The following is a 25,742-nucleotide window of genomic DNA, read 5'->3' on the forward strand; positions in this document are numbered from 1 at the left end:
TTTTTGCTTCCACTTGGATGGAGGATTCTAGGACAATTCTACAAATAATTTTCGGAATGATTTTATAAAAATAATTCTTTTAATGCTGCATTATCTCCATATACAAAATATAATAGCAGAGTTTGTAGCGAGCATTAAATTCCAGTCACAAGCACGCATTGAAATCATGTAAAAATTTTGTACAAAAATATTATGAGTATTTAGCATGGCAAAGTAAATGTATCAGAACGGATAATCAATTGGCGCTACACAGTTTGTTCCTCTGGTTCATTGAGTTAGTGATAATGCCCCAAGAACACACTCGGTTTTACTTGTTTTATGGTTTCAGCTGATCTACATAGCCGAGCTAGGGGTATCTCGTGTGTCTGATAAAAACAGATGGTACTGTTTGCACTTGCACACGTCTGCTTGCCTTGGGAGCACTCGGGACAGGGTAATGACTCGTGTGCGCCATCCCCTTGGATGCTATATTCGCCAATTCCTTGTTGCCCTAAAATCGCATTGATATAGGAAATGAATGCTATGGTGGAAAGGTTTCTCCTCACACCTTTTTATAGACCTTGCTGAAGATAGATAAATGGCCTTAAAAAAACAAAAGCAAGATTATTATTATGTTATCTGCACTGATGGCTTATATTATTACCTTTCAAAAAATAAAATGAGGATTTATGTTAGCTTACGTTTGGTTGCTGCCGTCTTGTATTCAGCGAGGTAGGCTGGCTGTCACCCCACTTACTCAGCATACCTGTGCTGTCATATTTTACCTCCGAGTAAAGATTCTGTAGAGATTTCATATCAGGTGAGGTCGAATGTTTTCCTTTGCGACTAGTTGCCAGCTGTCGCTGTCTTGCCGCAAGATCCTGCAATGAGTTGTCATACTATGGCTTACACGCTCACACCAAAGAATTGAAGGTGATGCATACTGAATGTGAAGGTCATACTTGACATATCAGTGACGGATTGCGGTGAAACCACAAATCAAAAGTAGACATGTTTAATGCATTTTCTATCACAATTGCCATAGTTGAGATTATAGCTATTCTTGACAACTGAGTATTGTTAGTTCAAACACACTCGGTTGCTATTGTGTGCATGTATTAAGTAGTAATCACTACTTTTTAAATACTACATTGAACTAGCAAATTTTATTTTCTAACTTCAACTTATGAAGCTGCGTGTGTTTAGTAAGGGTGTGTAGCACTTCCACAAAGATCAGCGTCTGCTTTGCATCCCGCAAGCAGAGGCTGTGTTTATTGCATGAACAATGGCTCTGCGATATTAGCTAGACACGTCTGAGCCAGTGGCAAGAGAACCTTAGTAACCGGAGACGTGCCCTGTTGCAGAGAGTCGTGTAATGTTAGATGCCCTTTCTGTCACCACTAGCCTTTTTTATGAATTGAATTCCAACCGATTCTTCATGTCAGTCAGTCCTACATGTAAGTCAGGGGGAAGTATGTTAAGAGAAGACAACTCTGCATTATAATTATTGAGAAGAATCACCTTACCAATATGCTGTTTCTGTTATGCCTGGAATTCTCAGCATTAAGCTCTGTTAGCTCCTTCCTCAATTTCTCGATATCGTTATCCGTTTCCTTCACCACTTTCTCTAAGTATTTTCTAACAAACCAAGCAATAACAAGTCTTAATCATTCATAAGACTATCGCTTGATATGAAAGTAAAAATTGTAACAAAACAATATGTAATCATATTTTTATGTGAAAGATAACTATTTAATAGCCACAATACCATTAGATCAAAAAGTGGAGACAATCTGTAAACCAAAACACAGGGTACATGCACACAAGTACCACTCAGTGTGACTCAGAGCGCCAGTGTTTATTCATAGAAGTTTAAATATAGCTCATGGGCCTTATGAGAGAACTTAAGCAAAGGAAGCGTGTGATCCAACGGAGCGAGCATTAGTGTAGTGAATAATTCAAAGGTTGGTGTAAATTATACCTGGCAGCTTCTCTCCTGCTACCAAAGAATATGAGTCATAGCAACAATACGTAAGGTAACTTTCAAAATTTGCTTTCATATTATTTTTTCACAAAAGAATAATATGGCAAATGTGGTAACTGACAAGAGCTTATCACGGGCTAAGATTTTTCAATTGTAATCAGAACCAAATGAATAATAGGGTAAAAACCTTCTGTTGAGCCTGGTCTAGTAGAGATAACAAAAAGTACTTTTAAACATCATGCATAAACGATGTCTAAATTTTTATTGTCGTAAGCATTTTATTATACCCGTTGGTAGATATGAAATCTGCAGCATGCAAATCGGAGTGTATTGACCTCCTGAAATCTGGAATTTCACCAAACTCGTCAAACTGCAGGTGTAGTTTTTCTGGTTCCATTCCTTTTTCTGCATGCTGAGGAACTCTGTTAGCAGTTTTCTGTCGCTCTGGTCTTTTTGAATAATGTGGTGTCGAGACCGGTCGTGCTTCTAGAGCACCTTGACCTTGAAAAACAACAGATCGTCTGAGCTCATTTGACTTGATTTAAAACAGCAGCAGATCAATTGCAATCAAATATTATTCTAGTATCTACTGCCTTGGCATTACAGCATCAAACATTCAGGCAAACAGTGGTAGAAGCTCATTAGTGTGGTGTGACAGTCCACAGTAGCGATGTGCCATACAATACAGTGTGAAGGGCTATAATGTGATACACAACAGTATTGGTGCAAGAATGCGAGTACATCTACTAAGATAACTTGCGAACTACTCTAAATGTATGGGACCATTAGTCGTTACTCTTTTATTTTAAATGCCGGTTAAGGCAATCTTGAATTAGCGGAGTGCTATAATATTGGAGTCGAGTCAGTTTATGTGTACACCCCAGCCTCACTCCCCAATCCTTTTGTGATGTATGAACTAGCACTACACTAGCTTTGCATACTTCAATCCTGAACAAAATAGTTTCATGGCAACAGACAAACTACCCAAGAATGATAAAATTAAGACTAATCATAGAAAGTATTTTGACAGCTAAAAAGGAAAGACAACTACCGCTATTGGCTAAGTGCATTGAATACTGCATTACATGTATACATGTATAAAGCTTCTAAACATGAAATGAAGATTACAAGAAAAAATTTTCACCCAAATCAGATGTAGGGCATAATGTGTTTTATGGTCTGCGGAAATATTTAGAGGTTAGTAGAAAGAGCTAGTGACCTAATATAGAAACATCCGGAAACCTTTGAAATGTTAGAATAGCATGCTTTGTGAGGCCCGTACTACAGACTTACCAAATACAAATACTTTACTAGCTATGCCTGCAATGTAAGTACGATACTATGCAGCTCTAGAACTACACTCGTCAGCCACAAGGTAAAGCAAAGAGTTCATGAGAGACATACAATAACACCCGTACACAGATGGCTTTAGTCAACATGGATGGAATATAAAAAGCATATGGCCCTGTGTTAACACTGAAGTTAACACACAGCAATGAAAAAACTATTGCTAACAGGCCAAATCTAGCAGCAAATCGTATAAAATGCAAAACGTTCACAAGAGATAAGAGTGGCAATGAAATGACAGTAGAAAGACAGGCTATACCTATGATAGAGCAGTGTTCTTTTCAACAATGTTCATGTTAAAATGATGGTAAGAGAAGAGAGCAGATAACTTCTAGCACTGTATATGTAATAAAACTAAAATAGTCATTTGTTACTGTGCTATGTAGGTTTCATGCTAGGGTCGGAGAGAGCTCAGCTAAAAGAAATGTTAGTCATAATGGAGTTATCTTTTCCAAAATAGCATTAACTGCCTATGCAAGGAGAAGTTAAACGAGCTAGTAAAAGAGGAGATGACTAGGTTAACACACTCAGGATTATCATCCACACAGCTCACTCTTGGGTAGCAATTTAGGTTATGATTTCAATATTTTGATGCTAGAATGATGGGGAAAAGGCAAACAATGAACAGTTGAGATATCTAGGGTTAAATCGATTCATCGATAGGAAACAGGGCTATGAGACACCAAATAGAATGCTGTACCCACCATTTACGTGCTCCCATATGCACGGTAATAGAGCTACCATGAGAAATAAAACCGTTAAGAGTAACGTTGAATTTATCCATGCAGACTGAACATTTAAGCTGAACATAACTGAACTAATACAATTGTAGTAAGGGATGTAACATGGCTTACACGCTACCTGGTTTGGAGATCTTTTCAAAGGGCAGAGGGTGCTGCTTAATGACAGCTCGATCGAGAGGAGAAGATATGTCTACCTAAAACAAAAAATAAATTTTTCAATTTTGCAACATTCTGAGTTGTGTGCTCTTGTTATGCAAGAATTATAGCATTAATTGTTACTAGTTTTCTGTTCACTTGAACATCAAGCTTAAAAGCTGCAGGTAAAGATTAAAAAATACATAATATTTGAAATTGCCTCTGAAAAATTAATAAAATTCATAAAATTGGATAAGATCTTGTGTGACTTCTTGTGCTAAAACGAAGTAATTGCAACAAAGTGTAACATACAGTAAGTGGTAAATTTTACTAATTAATACTTTGCCTCTCCTCTTTCTCCTCTATCAAGATTTTAAAAGCGCTGCTCAATCTCAGCTAACACCTTCATATCAGTCTAATTATTTTTTCTCAAACAAACTAATTACCAAGTACTAACTTTAAGGTTCCTTCAAGTTTATAATCGCTACCACACTGGCGTCGTTAAAGATGGTTCAACATTTAGTCTGAGAGCAAGGGCAAAACAGTTTTTTAATAATTGCATTAACTTTCCTGCACTTTGCCAGATGTGGATACCCACATGTGCTAAGTTTTTTTATGGGAAAAAAACAGTGACAAATATGTTTGTAAAAATCATGATGATTGTTACAATCAAATACAACTATAGGTAATTGGTCTAAGAAAAATTTGTCAGTCTAGCATAGCTGCAAATCACCGGGTAGCAAACATGTTGATTTTCAGAGAAACAAAAAAATGTCTAATACAAATAATAATAATCATTTCTTATACATAGTTAAAAAACCTAGTTAGTTAAAGAATCCACAACTTTTTGAAAATTTCTCATTGCAATAGCTAATACTAACTAAAAAGCACATGATCTATAGTAGTTTGCAGTGAGCAGACAACTTCTCTCTAATTTGAACCAGTAATGTAGAATACCGGTAACTTACTAACTTGTTGTCATTTAAATGTGGTGCAAAAAGCATTGCATTGGCTCAGAAATATAATGAGAAGGGCAGGAGTAGTAATACGTAATATCAGCGGTAATAGATGATGATCACACTTTGATGTCAGAAGCCATCACTGTAAAACAGCTTTTCCAATAGTAAAAATAAGTCTTGCCTGTTTAAGACTTTGCTGTTTTGGTTGCATCATATGAGGTTTGTTGTCTTGACTGTTGGCATCCTGTTGGTGTCTGCGACTAGACCCTGATCCACGAGCTCTCGGAGCACCTACCTTTGGCATGTTATATGCTGTCATTCCATTCTAAATAACAAAATTAATTTTGTTATTAATAGCAATTAGAGTTAACTTACTGTATGTATGATAACTAACTAGTAGGATGTGGGCTAACTACTTGATAAATTTCTGAGTCAGCACTAGTGTACTTACAGTGATTGGGTAAGGATATTGTCTCTCCTTAGAAGCTGAGTTTACCAATGAACTGTATTCCTGCTCATTTTCTCTGTTCTCAATAGAGGTTTCTATAAATCACATAAATAGTATGAAATATGATGAGCCATGGATCAGACTGTTCATATTCTCTATGTATCATCTATGTATCCTCTATGTATCCTCTATATATCCTCTATATATCCTCTATATATCCTCTATATATCCTCTATATAGCCCGTACAGTACTCAACAAATAATTTTATGTACTAAATGCAGCTTTAGTTATGCAAAGATAAAACGTAAAGAATGGGGCCATCGACAATTGTAAATGCTAGATTGTCGAGGTAGTCGTAAATTAACAATAAACTGAGAGAATGCGAGTCTTAGCTGTAGTATTTAGTGGCGATATTTTGAAAAAAACTGTCCAATGAGTATAACAACAGAAGACAATGGATATGGTAGTATTTTAATTGAATTTCAGCTGCCAAAAATTAACACGGTAGATTGATTTAATTTAAACACTTACTTCAAAAAAGAATTATACTGGTGAAGCCTAACTTGACCTATATGTATAAACCTCAGCCAACATCACACATTAAAGACTGACGTAGTTACAACTGACCAAACAACACTGAACACCCATACAAACACAAAGTGTAATCAGCAGAGCACATTTTAACAGTAAGCATGAAGCAATATCAAAGACATAAAAGTAGAGGCTTATACAGTTTTAATCATTATCAATAGACATAGAGATGAAGAACATTCAGTAGGTTTGCCAAGATTTTGCCACTGTCATAAGTGATTAGAGTAGGTGAATTGAATAATCATATTCTACCATGCCAGAGCAGAAACATTGTGAATTAACTGTGATCAGCATTTGTCTTAGAAGATCACCACTAGTAGCTGCAAAACCACCGAGTTATAAAGCGTTGTTAGATAGCGAACTACCAAAGCATGCACTGGATTAAGTTTGGCAGGGTGAGACAATTATGAATGCATGCAATAGATTAATCTGAGCGGGGTTAGACAACTACCAACTCTTCGTTCAGTGTCTACCTGGACATTTTACTCTCGTCAGCAAATACTGAGCGCTAACAGAACACTCTGGCTGATTTTCTGTTAGCTCATCAAGATTCATAGCCAGAGGTCTATTGATGTTAGAGGTGGAGTACCTAAGATGCCCTGTATTACGCAAGCAAAATCATAAAAAACATGCTATATGCATATACTGTTAGCATGCAAATGAATTATATCAATCAGAACAATAATAATTTTATTAGGTAAAGAAACAATCAGCTAAAACATTTTAATCACTAAAAGAGAAATGGCAGCTACAGTTACTAAAACTGCTCATAATAGTTTATATAGTGGTAGAATCGGCACAGAGGTAGAGATATACAAACCAATTTGACAGAATGCCTTCTACTATATTCCTGATGAAAGCTATGACCTCTAACAGACAGAACTACACCAACATGAAATCTCACCTGTCACTGCAGTCAGAGGATTGCTGGATGAGTTTGTAGTAGAAGTTGTAGCACCTTTAACGATTGATGCCAAATATGCTCTCTGAAAAAACATGACCCAAGTTATCACAAAAAACACTAACATGGATGAAGGAAAAGATAATAAAGCGGACCACTTGCATGAAAATAGCGTGTCACAAAAATAAGCGGTAAGACTGAGAGCTGAGACAAGGACGTCTGTAGATGTGGCGGGTGCACAATTTACTGAGCAGCATGCACACCATGCATCAACACAGCACACCAATTCTACTACCTGATTAGAGTCGTCTACTCTATCATCTTCCTCCTACCACAGCACAGAACAGCCATGATACAGCATATATAGCACAGGATCAGCTAAAGAGATTATTGCAATGAGCTCTCTGACCAAATAGATCATGTCGATACGCTATTGTGCGGTTTTTGCAAAACCCAAGATGAAAACCCAAAAATGTAGCTCTAAATCCACCATTTATGGACTTCTACAAATTGTTTTATATCACACAATTAATCCTTTACTAGCTCAATAAAAATTGATCATCATTGATCTCTTCAGAGTTGGTGAAAGAGTGGTAAACTAAGTTTGTGAAGACCTCTTTAAAATCTTAGTGGATTATCCAAATATCTGTTTTTATTTTATTTTAATGCATGTAATTAAACGCAACAATATCCAGTCATGTCAACCCTAAATATAGATGCACATATCTATTATCAAGTCATGTCAACCCTAAATATAGATGCACATATCTATTATCAAGTCATGTCAACCCTAAATGTAGATGCACATTTGTATCAAGTCATGTCAACCCTAAAAATAGATGCACATATGTATCATCAAGTCATGTCAACCTTAAATATAGATGCACATATGTATCATCAAGTCATGTCAACCTTAAATATAGATGCACATATCTATTATCAAGTCATGTCAACCCTAAATGTAGATGCACATTTGTATCATCAAGTCATGTCAATCATAAATATAGATGCGCATATGTACCGTCTAATACTAACAACCGACTATTCTAGAAAATTCTGCCCTGTGATATGAATTATGAGATACACAGCAAGCAGTCACTTGGTTAGCAAATGATGAATATTAGTGAAATACTGTGAGAGAGATGGCAATCACTATGTTAAGGCAAACGCATATAATGATGCCACGCACTGCCTAGTACACACTCATGAATGTTACATTTTTTCACTAGGTGCTGTATTACAAGTGACGAGTGGTCTGATTATTATTTGTGATGGATTAAGAGTTTTGAAGAATAACTTGATATACCTCATCATAAGTGTATCCAGCACCGTTGATAGCTAAGGGTTCCTGGCACAAGCAACATCACATTCAAATACACATACACAAAACATACAACATAACATTTAGGCAAGCTCTACATTACCTGTTGAAATTGAGTGAGTTTGACCTAGATAAATCGTATATGGCTCAAGATCTGAGTTACACGTAAAGTTAAACAACAAACTGCCAACTTTACCAGATCTTGTTTTTTATAGAGAGATACCACTTTTAAAATGAGACACAGTTGACCAGTATTCTAAATAAGACATTTCAACCAATGGTAATTTGAGACCAGATCGCTCCACTACTATTGTACATATCTTATGCCTGTTCTCCTCCCACTGTCTGTGCCAAGCAGTAACTACAAGCAGCAATAAACACTTACAGATTGTTCAATATTGTCTCGATATGGTACTGTCCTTTCTGAACTTCCAGAAGAGGTGTCATTCGAGTGTTTAGCGGATAGACATCTCCTGACAGGTGTCCGGTCTTTTCCGGAGTGGTTATGATGACACTTCTCGTGACGATCCCTTGCGCTGCACACTCGAGTCGATTGTCCTGCCTAAAGTTCATAACAAAAATCTGCTACATCTGTTATGAACATAAAAATTGGTGTTTAAACATTGGAAGATGAAGAGGGGTTTACCTTAAAACAGGAAGAGGTAGGTGGGTGACTCACTTTAGATGAAAGCTGCTCTGTCGCTGCCTGCAAGTTTATTATAGCTTGTGTACCTACTTTAAGTACATGTTTGAACTGTATCATATGTTTCAGCCCTAGTCTTTGATTTATTGTTGATAACTGTAGAAGTGCCAACTCAAGGAGAAATCGAGATCCTTGATCATAGATTTTGAAATAATATTTATTTTATAGACAACCAAGCCACCTAAAGTCATGCGCAGAGTACATAACGCATTATTCACTATTACCTTTAGATTATCATAGCTACTCACATAAACTGAGTAGTCATAGTAACGGCCAACAAACAAACAAGTACAACAATGTGTTAGCTGAATGCCAGTATACACAGAAACTTACATTGGCAGCATTCTTTAGACTTACATTAGCAGCATTCTTTAGCTTGTCTCGATCTTTTCTCGATAATTTCTTCTTCTTTTGAGCAGCCTATCAAAGCGGTACCAAGATAAACACTTAACAGTAAATGTGTAATTTATGCATAAGCATTTATAACAAAAAATCTCATGACTACACATGGTATTGAAAACTTAGTGAGGACAGACAGGTGCTGCAGGCGTCTCTTTTGTGTGACACTTATAGGGCGGTTTTGGATATAACTAAAAGTATTTAGGAAGCCTCTCAGCTGCTCCATTAAGCCAAAGCATGAGCTACTAATAAGAATTGAGGCTATAGGAGGTTAATGTTTATCTGGCAGTCAATCGCTGCCCTCACATCGCGTAGAACTTAAGCTTACATGTGTATGTATTTAACTTGACCATGTTATACAGTCATGTGCAAAAGTATGGAGCAGCCCTATGAATTTGCATGAACTCAGAGTTCAATTCCTAATAGAATAAACAGCTATTTCACATATAACAAAGTAAGGTATCATTTTAATCCTCGCAGCCTCCTCTTCGAGATGGTGCTACAATGTATTTGAAGCATAATTACAAAATTTACTCCACTTGTGTAATATTTCATGAGGCTATTAATGACTGCAATGCACCTTTCATTGCAGTCATTAATAGTCTCAAGAGCATTACAATGGAACAAATAAAGAAAATGGACCGATCTAGAGATTCTGTCACAAGGAACAGTTGCTAGTATTTGTAGTTTCTATGAAAGCATCTTACCTTGCTCTGAATGTAGGCTATGTTGATCGGCGGTCCATCCGATACGGAGCTATCAGATCCACCATCATCTTCACTAGAAGTCAAAACAAATGATCCATAGATGTATGAAATCGTATGAGATCTAAATGCTGAAACTAAACAGATGTTAAACCAGCTATGAGATAGGTAGAGCAACTAGTAGCAAACAGTCTCACCTCAGGTCGACACCTGCAGCGAGCAGCTCATCAATGTCCAGTTCAGGGTCAGACAAATCCAGTTGTTTGCCATTGAGCATTACATTGGTTTTACCCAATCGAGCGAACTTGTTGAGTATTTGATTCTTAAGGGTGGCCTCCAATTCGGACATTATCATTAAGTACTAGAGAAGCATAGGCAAACACGATGTAGTATGTTGATTTTGATACAAAAACTGCGGCATCTTTGATAGGCTCTCAATAAAAAAACAATTGCGACTAATTTAGACAAAAAATTCCATCAAAACAAATGACACGCTAATAATTCTACTTGGTGACAATGAAAATGTCACAGACAAATTTGGAGTAATTTTGTCTGCGATGAAAAAAAGATAAGAAATCTTATCAGTTGTAGGTTTATTCGTGTCGATAATAGAGAAACGCACAAATAGACAACAGTAAAAGCATTTACAACTATATACTAACACTCGCTATACTCTATGAATTATAAATTGGCTTACATTCCAGCAGTGATCAATACTAAAATAAATAGCAATATTTGCGTCCAGACAAATAGCAGGGGAGATAATAGCCAATTGCTGAAAACAAAGCGACCAAAAAAGCAAGCTGTGATGATATGGTTTGCAGGGTGCATTTCAGAACTGGCAAGTGTTTGTGTATCACTCGAAGGGATAAACGTATACATTGAAATATTCATATTTACCATTAGAGGAAACAAGCAACAGCAGCAGTATATGCAAGCCGGTGGTATTGCAGCCAATAAAATACAATACAGAATTAATGTGAATGACAAAGAGTCGTTGTAAAGTGAACATATATGTGAATATAAACAATTGGGATAAGACAATAGCTTATAAGAACGTACAATATCAAGAAGGGGTCATGAAATCTGTGGCAACATTGTATGACAGGAAGAAGAAATTGGAATCTTACCTTCGTTTTGTCAGGATCGCAGTAGTCTAGAAGAGTATCACAGAAGTGGAAGCCCATTGACTCAAAATCTCTAATGTTGAAATGGAAACTTTTGCTACTACCAACAGCTGACCCACAGAATGTTGCCTAAAATTAAGAAACCATTACCTCATATATAATCTTTAACCGGCAAGGCATGTTAGAACCTTCCGGACTTTTCATCTTCATTTACTGATAACGACTTTAGAATGCTTGAAAACTTTGAAAATACTTTTTCAGCAAAAATTATAAAATGTAGACTTTAGGAAAATTATGTAAAATAAATAGAGTGTAAATTTGTACAATGGCGCTGGCTTCTTTTGTGAGGTGAAAAATCAAGTAACAGTAATGTGATATTTCCCATTTATTAACCTGATTAGTCTGTCTTGGTATACTATGACATACTGACATATACACTCCAGAGTTCTGTCTCAGTATACTATGACATACTGACATACACACTCCAGAGTTCTGTCTCGGTATACAATGACATACTGACATACACACTCCAGAGTTCTGAGAACTGCATTATCAGGAACGAGTTTTCAATTTTAGTAGCATTCTTTTTTGCTAATAGACTAGAGGCAATTATATAATTTATGCAAAAGTCAAAAGATATCCGGAGATCCTTCATACCTCCATAGTGAAGCTGTTTGTAATTCCCATGTTCCACATGACAATTCTACCTGTTCCCTCCTTCCCTTTCTGTACCTTGAATGTGCACTCCTCGAACACAAACTACATAAGAAATAAATTGTCAATAGTGTATAACATTACAAGTATATCTAAAAGTTGCTGTACACGATATCCTAACAGCTTACAAGGGTAATTAGACTGTACTAAAGTATACAAGCAGAAGACATAACTGGTGTTGCTAGGGTGAAAAATGTAACTTGAAATTTTATTCTATTCTAAGAAAGACAATCAAACAAAATTTTCTAACCTATCAACATTTTCTAATAAAATTACTCAAAATCACAAATCATACATGCTTTGTTATCGATACATCAACTACTCGGGATAGAATGGCCTTGTCTGTATATGTAAATCTAGGTGTTTGTTTGTCTGTTGTATGTCCAGTTTATAGCGATTGGTTAAAACAGGCATGGTTGCAGCGCCCTAACTACTAAAAGCAAACTACTAGAAGCACGCTTGAACTACTAAAACAACACGTGTCCATACTTCCTCAAAAACAATGCTTGCAGTCTGATGCATTGTGAGAGATCATGATGTGTAACGATTATAACCGCAAGTATTCCAAGCCATGGCAAGGTGGCTGCGTTTTTTAGTGGTAGTGTACTTGGCTTAACATCCGTGCATCCTAATGTACAGGTTCAATTACTGTGAGGTGTGATTTGATTTCTTAATTTGATAGACACGGCTCTGATTATAATAAAGATTTAAACTAGCTCAAGTCACTCAAGTTCCATGGGTAAAGAAACTTAGCCATTAGCAACTGCATTGCCTGCTGCTGTTAATAAGCTGTTTTAAATATTGAACAAATGTGTAGCATAAGAAGCAACTGTTTTTCAACAATCTGTTTTAGCTATGCCTCGAGCTTTCAAATATTTTAATACAATACACACATAAAATAAACAAACACTTTCATTTAAAAGTTAGAAGGATAAATGTTGTATATTCCATTAAAAATAAATTTTCCGTGCAACAACTTTTTTGTAACCGTACAACCCTGTGCATTCACCTAATAGATTTATAAAAAGAAAAATGTGTTTATGGTGTATGATCCATCATTGCATAAAAATATCTAGGTGTGATCAGTTACTGTCAAATTGAAATTTTGCACAGTGAATATACGTATTATTATATTTAAGTATTCTCACCATACTATTACCAAATCACAGTGTCCTATTCAGTCACAAAAATGTTTTTTTTTCAGCCATAACGCCCCTTATGGGTAATGACCCCAAAATACTTTTGGACCTAAAATCTGGGAGAATATCAAAGATTCCGCATGCAAATTTTCAAAGACTGTTTAATTAGAAATTAATTACAATATAGAAGACACTCACAGATAAACAAAGCAATATACCTATATATCTATATCAATCTCAGTGTTTGTCTTTTTGTTAAAAACTGTGTCCAGTTATAGCAATTAAAATCTAGCAGTAAAAAATTCTGTACACACTAGATTTGATCTCAGGACCTCCAGATGTAAAGACGGCGAACTTCACCATTAAGCTACATAAAATACAGTGGATCCATTGGGCAAATATTCATAGATTGGTTAAGACACTCCTGTTTAAATTACTTGCTCGGGGTTAATAACTAGCACTGTTGATCGTTATGCGTAACAATTGTTAAGCTGGCCCAAAATGCTGGTATTGTTTTAGTAAAGATTTTAGTAAAAATCTAGCTTTCCAGGTAAGTTACTCAAATTCATTAGGTAAGTATTCTATTACCCGTGCAACGCTGGACATTCGTCTAGTAGATATATATATATATATATATATATATATATATAGATGTACCTTCTCAGGGCAGTTCTTGCTGAGCATCGCAGGAAAAACTCGCTCATGGAGACGTTTTGATCTGTTAGCTCTATTTTCACATCCATAGATAAAAACATTCTGTTTTCTGCTATGGCCATGCAAGTCACAGTAGACTACTATTTCTCTCTCGGCTGACAATCTGCTCAACAACAGCATCAATGATGCAGTTATGGCAACCATGAACTATCTAACAAATGGAACGAATAACAAGCATGAAAAATGTCAAGAAATACTGGGACATCTCTATCGATATATCTAAGTGTTTGTCTGTTGTCTGTGTGTCCAATTATAGCCATTAAAATCTAAGAAAGCAAAACCCGCTTCACACTGTTTTGAACTCGGAACCACCAGTTCTGCCAACCGGTTCTTTGCTATACTATAGAATAATTGTGCACATACTTATGCAGCGCTTGCGAAAATACTATTGGTTACTACCAACACACTTGAAGATCATGATTGCATGAGAGATCATGGCGTGTAACGTAGCGATTACAAGCGCAATTATAAGCATTAGCTGGCTTCAAACTGAGGGACACGGCTTTTATTATAGTAAAGATTTAGAGTACCTTAACTTGCAAGTTTAAGTTACTCAAATTCATCGGTAAAAAAATATTTCATGCAAAAATGTTTTTATTATCCATGCAATGTCGGGCATTCACCTAGTGAGTTATAAAACACTCTTATAGACACTGTTGTATGACATACATTATACCGACCAAACCTTACTTTTTGATCATAGATTTGGCGGCCATAATGGTAGGGTATGAGTCATTCAGCTGAGACTTGTAGTTGCGATTGAGGTCTCTACCAGCGAGGGAGCACCTGTAGTTTCCTACTATCACCCCGTCTGGATTCAGCATCGGCACAATCTTGAACACGAAAGTGTCTCGCAGCAACTGAAGCAAACCAATTACAAGCTCAACCACAAAGGGTCATGCTTTTAATATTGCTTTTAAAATAACAGTGTGTATGTGAGATACTGTTTGTACGTTAAATATATAACGACTATCATCAAAATACGTACATACATAAATGTAAATATATATATTGCATGACAACCACATATGTTACATTATAAATGCTTAGGCTGTATAAGACATATTTAGCTTGTGTTAAGAATATACAGTTTGTAGCGTAAAATACTATAAATTGTGTACATACTATAAATGTATTTTGTAGTGAATGACATATACGCTGACAGACCACAAATACACTGTTTGTATAGTGAATATGTATTGCTGAGATACAACTTGTACCACTAATTTAAAGTGTATGTTATAAACTTGAAGTCTATTTTGTGAGTATCTCATTGGAATGAGTAGAGCTACTCCACTAATATGCTCTCAGGCTATTTAACACTTTCTCAAGTTCATCAACAAAACTCTGTATTTCTATAAGCGCCCAGAGATGCTTAGAAATAAAAGACACCGAGTGAGGAGCAGCGCTGACTGAACTATTCAGATATTATAAAAGACCTTGGCATCTTCAGAGTCTCCTAGTATGTAGTCTAGAAGGCCTTTCATCATCCAGCTGCCGTTAGTCTCACCGGGATGAACTCTCGCCGTCACCACGACAGCTTTCTTCACCAAGCGCGGCTATAGATATAACAAAAGCTCTTTTGTATATCTACATCGTGTCGCCAAATTTGAGAAAAGATGCAGATCTAAACAGGAAGCAGCTACCAAAGCATAAACAAACGCTGCACAGCAAAAGAATGACTAAACTGCTTTTCAACATTTGAAATATCTTGAATTGAAAACATAGATTAGTAAAATATTACGTTAATGTCCACACCAAAAAGATACGAATAAAGTTCATAGTAACCCAGATGTGTTGATAACACAAAGTAGACAGATACTATGTAGAACAATGGCTATCATGCCACCTGGTGGTGATGCAACCAACATGTGTGTGAGCAGCCCTTGAAGATCAAATATGATGTCTGTTTAGCTTACTGCAAACAAAGACTGTGAGCATTTATTAAAAGCTAGTGATGTACATACAATGTCTGTGATCTTAGCTGGACATGTCTGAGTCCAGTGGCAAGGAAACCTCGACAACTAGAGATATGCCCAGTTGCAGAGAGCTTAAGATTGGATGTCATTTCCCTCAGCACCAGCGACCTTTTTATGAATGTAACCCTAACCTATATGGCCTTTTTATGAATGTAACCCTAACCTATATGACCTTTTTATGAATTTAACCCTAACCTATATGACCTTTTTATGAAAGTAACCCTAACCTATATGACCTTTTTATGAATGTAACCCTAACCTATATGACCTTTTTATGAATGTAACCCTAACCTATATGAGCTTTTTATGAAAGTAACCCTAACCTATATGACCTTTTTATGAATGCAACCCTAACCTATATGACCTTTTTATGAATGTAACCCTAACCTATATGACCTTTTTATGAATGTAACCCTAACCTATATGGCCTTTTTATGAATGTAACCCTAACCTATATGACCTTTTTATGAATGTAACCTTAACCTATATGACCTTTTTATGAATGTAACCCTAACCTATATGACCTTTTTATGAATGTAACCCTAACTTATATGACCTTTTTATGAATGTAACCCTAACCTATATGGCCTTTTTATGAATGTAACCCTAACCTATATGGCCTTTTTATGAATTTAACCCAAACCTATATGGCCATTTTTTGAGAATTGAGCCCAAACCTGTTGTTTGCAAGTCAGGCATTCTGGCCCACTAGACCAGGATGCATCTGTGTAATAAAGGTGTACTGTAAGTTTCACACAGCTGCTAGTACAGTAACAGACTCAACTACCTGTTGTGTTTCTTCACTCGGAGAAGTGATTGAAAGCAAATAGACTAGATTCCCGGCGAGTGAGCGGGCTAATACTCTCAGTTTACACAGCTTTGACTTGTGCTCATCATCGACTATATCCTTGAGGTAGCCCTGAAATAGCAATTTTAAATTAAAAGCCAAACCAGCTGCAGTCACAGTGAGCACCTGACACAACACAAAGGCAGCTACGAGTATGACAAGCGGGTTCAACAACAGCACCCTCTATATTTTAACTCTGCAGATCAACAGACAGCAAAGCATGCCAATCAAAATATATAAATGAAGTAACTCCAATTATAAGGAGTACTAACACCCTAGCGAATGTCTGGGTGGGCAGAGTATGCCTGGACATGTTATGCTTTATTTGAATACATCAAACAATTGATATGTTCTTCAAAAATCTGTCTGAGTCTACCAAAAAGAATAATGAATGCGCAGGTAAATTGCCTACCTGCAAGTCACTATGTACATAAGTGCGTATCTCAGAACCACTTAAAACTATTGTAGACGTAGACATAGGCATAGGAGTCACACAAGCATGAGCAGTGTACATATGCATCACTGTCTGTGTAAGTACATACCTGCAAGTTACTGTCTGTGTAAGTACATAACTGCAAGTCACTGTCTGTGTAAGTATATAACTGCAAGTTACTGTCTGTGTAAGTACATAACTGCAAGTCACTGTCTGTGTAAGTACATACCTGCAAGTCACTGTCTGTGTAAGTACATACCTGCAAGTTACTGTCTGTGTAAGTACATAACTGCAAGTCACTGTCTGTGTAAGTACATACCTGCAAGTCACTGACTGTGTACTTACATCTGTACCTTAATGCAGGTATAATTGTAAACTTGTAGATTATTTGTAAATCACTGTGTCAGTGTACATACATACCTGTAAGTCACTGTAGGTGTAAGGGTAGCAATGAGCTAGATACACAGTGTCATCATTTTCTGTGAAGGTCTGGGTGAAGGTAAGTGCATAATATGGCCTCATTGACTTTCCATTGACATACGTGTAGTTAGATTTGTAATACGATATATCTTCTCCTTTCCGCCTCCAGCCTAGCCCCATTGACCGCTCATCCTTTTCACTGTAGTAGCACGGCTTCATTCCATCATTGTACAGACTACTCGACTGCAAGTAAAGATCAAAGGTCAACAGAGACATCTTCTTGGATGCTTCAATAGGTTTTACCAATCTAAACTGCTTAGCACTTTTGGCAACAGAATTAGCCTCAAAGCATAAACTAAACATTAATTTCGTGTAGGACCACCCTTAATGGCAAAGAATTAAGACATACATGCACTACAGCTAACTCACTCACCTTCATAAAATTGCATATTGTAAATCTGTATTTCTGTCCTTTTCTGGTGTTTTTTATTTGAAAGTAAAACCATTGTGTGTGTTTGCTGGTGTAGAGATCATTGCGTAGCCAGAGTTCATAAGTAAAAGGACCTCTATAAGTAAACATCGAACCAGCAGTTGGCATAAAATAATATATAATAAACTTTCCCATCATATATAAAGAAGAGACAAGTAATACAAATATTGTTGCGTGCTCAAATATAGCTGCTGACAAGAAATATTCTGCGGTCCTGCAAAAAGCTGCTACTTACGTTTGAACAGCTTTGGCAAGATTTCCACTCTCAAACCTTGACTCGAAGAGAAGCGTTTTATCATCAGGGCCAGTGAGACCCTCGGTAACAGAATGTGCCTCATCTCGACTTCCTCCGACTCGAGAATGAAGAAACTTATAAAACATATACTTCACTTTAAGGATGTGACCGGAAATGAAGAATCTATGCAGGAATTACGGTAAGTCGCTTAATTTTTGATTTCACTGAATAGTTCATTTTGTGAAATTGAAACAATGGTTACACCAAGAAAGCTATTTCAGTATACTCCCTTTCCAGGTAAATACTCTCTATAAATATAACTATAAGTTGAACAATTTGCTTGTGAAAAACAAACACATTCAGCTATATGCTATAAGCAAATTGATATCTGTTTTGTTTGCGTGTCCTCAAATAGTGGTGCTTGGTGATTGGATCCATATAAGGGGCAAACTTTTAGTGTCTCATGGTTTCCCTATAGTGTAGTTATGATTACTTTGAATGTATGACATGAGTACGAGTATCACATGGCCCAATGGTAGTGCACTTAACATGCAATTAGAAGACACTAGTTCAATACCACTGATGCCGCTTGTCTTTTTCCTCACAGTTTAAAAAACTTGCGAACAAAAATCTTCAGAATGCAGAGTGATATATTAAACTGTAATATAATTGCTAGTAATGATTAACTTTTCATATTGAATTAGAAAATCTAAATAGAAATACGCTTTTTTTGCAAATAAATTTTTCAAACAGGAAAGTGTACTTTAATGGAGAATTGGAGTTTTGTAGATTGGTTGCTGAATGGTATAGTGTGAAGAACCTAAAGTACAGGTTAGTCTCTACAAAGACATATGTTCTACAGAAAAGTTGTTTTTTTACCTTAGATTAGATAAATAGACGACGTTGTATAGACATTTGGAACAGTGGAGAGCTTTAGATGTTTAGATCAGAGTTTAGATAGAGCACATACATCAACATACTAGCTAATAAGTATGCTGGGATTGCTATATGTAATCTAAACAGAATCATAGACTACCTTAATATCCCTATTACTCTGCCTACATGTAAATATCAATGTTGAAGCTTGAAAGAGATTAGAGAGCAAAAGGAATGTTGATAAATGCAGCATTCGCAGCCGCTATGAAGATATGCCGGTTACTCACAAAGGGGCTCGTGTGGTTGCGCAATAGGAAGACAGTGCGGCCTTCTTCCTGACTCACCAACTGTGGTTGAAACTCACTTCCAGCTACAGTCATAAAATGAATAAAAATATTTATAAAATAATAAAGACAAGTAGAAGAAAAGTGGTTTGGCGAGATGGATTTTGGAGTTGTTTTCTTTTAATACTACATAAAATATTGCTGCGCACAAAGTTACAGTAGATAACAGCTTCTATGACAAAAAATTCCAACTTAAATATATTAACAAATACAAAAAAATTGAAATCAATTTACTATATTACCTATTCCATGACACAAACTTATTACATCCACTTTGGTATATTTCAGTTTATGAACTTTCTGTTTCTTGAACATACAATTCACTATCCCGACTCCTTTGCAATACTAATAAATTATCAACTGGTAATTTACTTTTAAAACGTTTTTGTTTAACTCACTTAATAATTCCTGATTTTGGCCTTTTCACTTTTTTGGCGTGTAATGAAAAACATCATTTTATGGCCTCGTGTTTAGCAGTCGTCCACAATACAATTGTAATCAGATAGTAATGTATTCAAATACGGGCTGATTTGAATACAGAAAATAATGAAATTCCATATGCAACATGAGGTAGGTCTCACTAATTAGGTCTTGTGTCAAACACGGAGAGCAGTTTAAATACTCTTATAGCCTAATGTACTCACTCCCGAGATTCAACCAACTTTAGGCCTAGGAAATGCCTAGACGAGTCAGCAAGGGACCTGGGAGGCTATATATGTAGAGAGGCGTAGTTTACTACGCACCTGTCTGTCTGACAGTTGATATCCTTTCAAAAGACTGGCTAGCGCTGACCCAAAGGATGGAGGAAGCTAGGAGTGAACAATGGCAGTTGAGTGGCCAGAGTCGTAGTAAACAGCTTCAGCTAATTGAACCAGACTCATTCACTGAACAAACTCAATAGGCTGACAAACTTAATCCTCACAGGTGAAAACAAGCCTCATGGAGGCATAAGTTGTATAGGTAATCATTGCCCGAGAACCTCTCACATTAATGCCTTTATGATGCATATACAGAATATAGCCTGAGAATTCTCTCAAACTAATGCCTTTATGATATGTATAAAGAATATAGCCTGAGAACTATCTCAACCTGGAAGCTTTTTGATACATATAAAAAATATAGCCTGAAAACTCTCTCACACTAATTTCTTTATGATACACAAAAAGAATTTAGCCTGAGAACTATCTCAACCTGACAGTTTTATGATGCATGTGAAGAACATAACCTGGGAACTCTCTCAAGCTGACAGCTTTATCATAAACATAAAGATTGTAGCCTGAGATCTCTCTCAACCTGACAGCTTCATGATACATATACAGAACATAGCCTGAGAGCTCTCTCAAGCTGACAGCTTTATCATAAACATAAAGATTGTAGCCTGAGATCTCGCTCAACCTGACAGCTTCATGATACATATAAAGAACATAGCCTGAGAATTCTCTCACACTGATAGTTTGATAATGGGTGCAGTGACCATAACCTGTGAAATTGATCAGACCACCAATAACTGTAGTGGACATAACCTGTGAAACTTTTAAAACTGACAAACTGAACATAGTGACCACAGGCTGTGATTTCCATTGAACTAAATTCAAGCAGAGCAGCACGAACGGGCAACTGAAATTTAAATGCCTTTTACATGTTGTAATGTGTACAAAACTAGACTGAGAGTTTTTTATCTTCCGTTTAGTCAAGACAGATTATACTGGGGGCTTGCAGTTTTCTGTTCAACTGACCCTACTAGAAGGGCTTAGGCTAACTCACTCCTGAGATAGAAAGGCTCCTTGACAGACGGCGAGTTGAATGAGTGTTGAAGACCCTCTATAGCTACTTGGAGCTCAGCTGGCCAACGGGGAAGTTGCTGCGGCCCGAGTGAAGGATTAGTAATAGCAAACAGCTGTCTAGGTTCTCTCAGTCTAGAGACCTAAAAAAGCATCAGTCAGCATTGCCCATAATTCCCTATGAGAAAGAGTTCTATAGACTTCAGTAGCATATAAACTGGCAGCGCTTTAAGAAAGGTACATCAGCATATGCTTACAAGGTTTTAAGAACACAAAGAATAAATGAAAGATTAAATGCCAGGAATGAGTAGATAATGACGGATATAGTAGGTGACATTTTAGCTTATCTCCCGAGATTAAACAAGCAGGAATATTGAAACAGATTAAGAATCAGCTGGCAATTGCTAGCCAGTATTGGCTGAAGGCCTCTTCATGTCTGGCATACGTCTTCACTTCACAACCCTGCTACGTGGAGTAAAATTATTAAAAGATGTAATCTCAAATCAGAATCAAAATTACATTTTAATAATTTACAGCAACATATCTGTTTCATGCAGTGAAAGGAGTGAGAGATGCTCTTTAAATAAGTAGGCATCTCAAAGTTTAATGCTTTGATAAGTATAATTGATGGAATCCTTAGAACTCTGGCTTTCCAAATAGATTCTCCCTATAAGTACTCTCAGACGTATTTACTGCATGAATATTGAATGAGTATTTGCCAATAAAACAGACCTTTTATTAATTGGCAGTAGTAATATAATACATCCATTAAAACCCCTATTTATACTGTGTAATTTTGCTGGACAATAGACGGTTTCTATGAAATAACATGTAATTATTCGAAGTGGCTCTTCAACAGATATCAAAAGTGCACGTATTTCATGCAAACCATCACATACTGTACCAGAGTATACAGAAGGTTGGACCAACAATGTACAATACACATCCTATATTTTACCACAGTATACAAAGGACAAGACCAACTATTTAATCTACATATAATACTGCATCACAGTGTACAGAGGGCTGGACCAACAATGTACACTACACATCCTATGCTGGTCCATAGTGTACAAAGGGCTAGACCAACTATGTAATCTACATATAACGCTGTATTACCATGTACAGAGGACTGGACCAACAATGTACACTACACGTCCTATGCTGGACCATAGTGTACAAAGGGCTAGACCAACAATGTAATCTACATATAATACTGTATCACCGTGTACAGATGACTAGACCAACAATGTGCACTACACGTCCTATGCTGGACCATCGTGTACAAAGGGCTAGACCAACAATGTAATCTACATATAATACTGTACCACGGTGTACAGAGGGCTGGACCAACAATGTACACTACACATCCTATACTGTTCCACAATGTGCAGAGGGCTGGACCAACAATGTACACTATACATCCTATACTGTACCACAGTGTACAAAGGAGTTGGACCAACTATGTAAGCTACACATGCTATACAGCCCCACAGTGTAAAGAGGGCTGGACCAACAATGTACACTACATATCGTATGTTGTACCATAGTGTAGAGGAACAGTAGAATTCTGTCAATCACTGTACACTGACAGCTGATTCATGGGCAGATAAGAGTTCATGTTAACACTGAGTACACAGTTTAGAGTCAGGCTAGCTCGTAGCTGACAACATAAAAAGACAATAGCCAGCAATGGTCAGATAGCGATCAGACAGCTCCAAACTTTTGTATAAAAAGGCCTTTTATTAGTCGCAGTGAATGAGACACACGCTAAATTGAACGCTATGTGTATATGAGCTCGCCTCACAAAGAAGTTCATTATAGGGAGAATTTGCAGAATTGACTGTATCAATCCTTCAATCGGCTTGTGTTGAGCCGCTTATAATGTGACGGCTCAAAAATTGTAATCGAGGTCAAAACTTTCGCAGTGCTATTAATAGCGCTGCCTCTAGACTCACCAGTCGCCCAGCTTCATATCTGTATTCCAATTGTAGAGACTTCTGATCCTGTGTGGCACCTGTATGCAAAACAAACATCAAATGGAGTCATTCTCTCTTTATGAAAAAATGACCAATACAGAAACTGCGCATTAGAAAATAAATATACACATTACCTTCGCTAGCCTTCTCATCCTCACTGCTAGAACTGCTCAACTCGTAACCGTGTGTCTTATTAAAATCATTGAACAAAAATGATTTCTTATTGTAGTCAGCATTTCGACCTGGAAAAGAACAAAAGTAAACTGAGTGATTATGCATTGGTAAAGTCTAAACATACGTATTAACGAGTCGTGAACCACTCACAACGGCCTGTTATTTTGTTAAAAATTCAACTTGACCAACATTTTTCAATCTTTTAAATTGAACAAAGGCTTCATAACTGTCCTACACTTAGGAATTAATAGAATTGTCGCATGCTCATTGCTATGATTACGTTTTGGTATCAAAGAGTTGCATTCTGCAAAAGTTTTCCTTTAGCGATTAAAGTCAAGGAAAAATTACAATAAGAATTATAAACTCAAAAATTGAGAGCCTTTCACTCGCACTTCAGCAATTCTAATAGTATTAATAGTTGTGGGACAAATAAGAAAACAGATCAAAATTTATTATTGTACAGAAATTACTACAAGCCTTAAATTGAGAAGGTGAAAACTATTTAAGTTGCTTCTTTGATGTGAAATACCTCTGATTTATCAATTAAGTTAAATACAGAGAGAATACATTTGATATTCGTAGTCAATGGTTTAACAGCATCGCCAATAAAAAGCAAAAACATCATACACTCAATGAAACAAACTAAGGGGCAGAATAAATTATTGTCCTACTATTTTTTCCTTTGTGCTGAAATATTTTTCTAATGTGTTATAACATAACTTTTATTCACAAAATTTAAAATAGGAGTTGCCAAACAATTTTCTATTTTCAAATTATTTGTAGCAACTCTGGCGCCATGAATATTCTTAGCTAGTTTAAGGAATCATGATTTGCCTTTTGAACTAACAATTACGTTGAGGTGTTTAAAAGTTTAACAGATCTATTTAAAATTTAAATTCTATAAGTGATGAGCAAAGTTGTGGAGCCTTATAAGGCTATTCAAGAGAAATGTTGAACATGGTCAGTATTTTTGTGCCTATCAGGTACCTACCGGTGTAGTAGCCATAATGAGACAGATGTTTTTTCATAAAGTCATCATAAGGATTCTGTAACACATATATATCCAGATACTGAGATTGGCTCAGTTATGAGAATGAATAGAGAAAAAGGCCAAATAGACACTGCCTGCCAATACATGTATCTCAACTTAATACATAATCTATTGGTACTAAATTTTTTCAGTCAAAATACATGTAAAGCTTTTACCTCTATTGTTATAAATAGCTCGCAACAAATATAGACACCTAGAGAATAAAATACTACATTGTTTAACCTGTTTTTGCACATGAAAACAAGTAATAGCAATCAAGCTAAAAATATAGATATCAGTCATTTAAATAGTAACAAATAAAGAGTTACTACGGTTGCCAGAATATGAAACATGCCACAATATTTCATAAGTTGTAACCACAAGATGGCAGATGACTCTGCACTGTTTAGGAAGACGAGCCAAAAGCAACTATACTTACTGTGGAGTAGCTACTTGGTGGATATGGTACGCCGTTCTGCGCTTTATAGCTTGGCATCATCTGATTTTTAAGAAATCAGACATGTGCAGTTGAAAAGTGAGATCATCATTTCTCCAGCCTCATGCGCTATACATGTACTAATAAAACAAAAACTGAAGACGTGCTGCAGTCCACTGGCTCTAATATAATAAGTAGCACAAAATATCATTAAAATCTAAATCATAAACAATTTTAAATAAATAAACAACTATAAATATGTTTGACCTTTTTGAATAGCTTTTTTGCAAAATCGAAACAGCAGTTACACCAAGAAGACTATTTTAAGATACTCACATTCCATGTTAATACATTCTTTAAGTGTAGTTATAAATTAAACAATTTGCTTATAAAGATCTAAACACAATTGGCCAAATGTTATAGTTGTTTTCAGAACCTAACCAAAGCTCAAAACTATGCAAAGTCACTGTTTGGTTTTTACTACCAAAGTAAAAACTTTAAAGCTACACGAATTTGTTTCGCTACCAAAGTTAACACATATATCAATCGTCCTAAATAATAATAACATTAATAAATAAAAAATTACATAACTATAAAATATCTATAAATCTTAAAACTGTTGAACAAATGAATGATTGTATCACAATTATATGAGCTATGGTTATGACTGACTGCTTGTGATCAGTATGAGACATGCTTTGAATGTGCAGATTAGTTCAATCAAGTTTTTTCTGTCTATCAGAATCTTTTAAATGCGTTACAAAATATTCAATTATGATGTTCACACTTGATCACAAAAGAATTCATGA

General features: G+C 36.2%; 1 protein-coding gene across 1 annotated transcript; it reads right to left on the reverse strand.

Annotated features, from left to right (window-relative positions):
- Positions 1-60: 60 nt before the first annotated feature.
- Positions 61-24,993, reverse strand: LOC137389560 (cytosolic carboxypeptidase 2-like). The gene is made up of 32 exons (XM_068075607.1): positions 24,937-24,993; positions 24,459-24,513; positions 23,423-23,535; positions 23,273-23,320; positions 21,298-21,457; positions 19,477-19,559; positions 18,314-18,447; positions 18,022-18,154; positions 17,589-17,831; positions 16,676-16,807; positions 15,349-15,468; positions 14,600-14,769; positions 13,853-14,012; positions 12,000-12,101; positions 11,346-11,471; positions 10,413-10,576; positions 10,219-10,291; positions 9,470-9,532; positions 9,056-9,115; positions 8,795-8,971; positions 8,513-8,536; positions 7,384-7,416; positions 7,092-7,173; positions 6,661-6,786; positions 5,599-5,690; positions 5,329-5,472; positions 4,172-4,247; positions 2,251-2,464; positions 1,961-1,978; positions 1,506-1,617; positions 681-860; positions 61-490 (listed from the first exon to the last, which is right to left on the reverse strand). The coding sequence occupies exons 1-32, from the start codon at positions 24,991-24,993 to the stop codon at positions 347-349; spliced, it is 3,618 nt and encodes a 1,205-aa protein (XP_067931708.1). The 3' UTR covers positions 61-346.
- Between the last annotated feature and the right edge of the window lie 749 nt (positions 24,994-25,742).

Source organism: Watersipora subatra, chromosome 3, assembly GCF_963576615.1.
Source record: "Watersipora subatra chromosome 3, tzWatSuba1.1, whole genome shotgun sequence".
Taxonomy (NCBI): Eukaryota; Metazoa; Bryozoa; class Gymnolaemata; order Cheilostomatida; family Watersiporidae; genus Watersipora; species Watersipora subatra.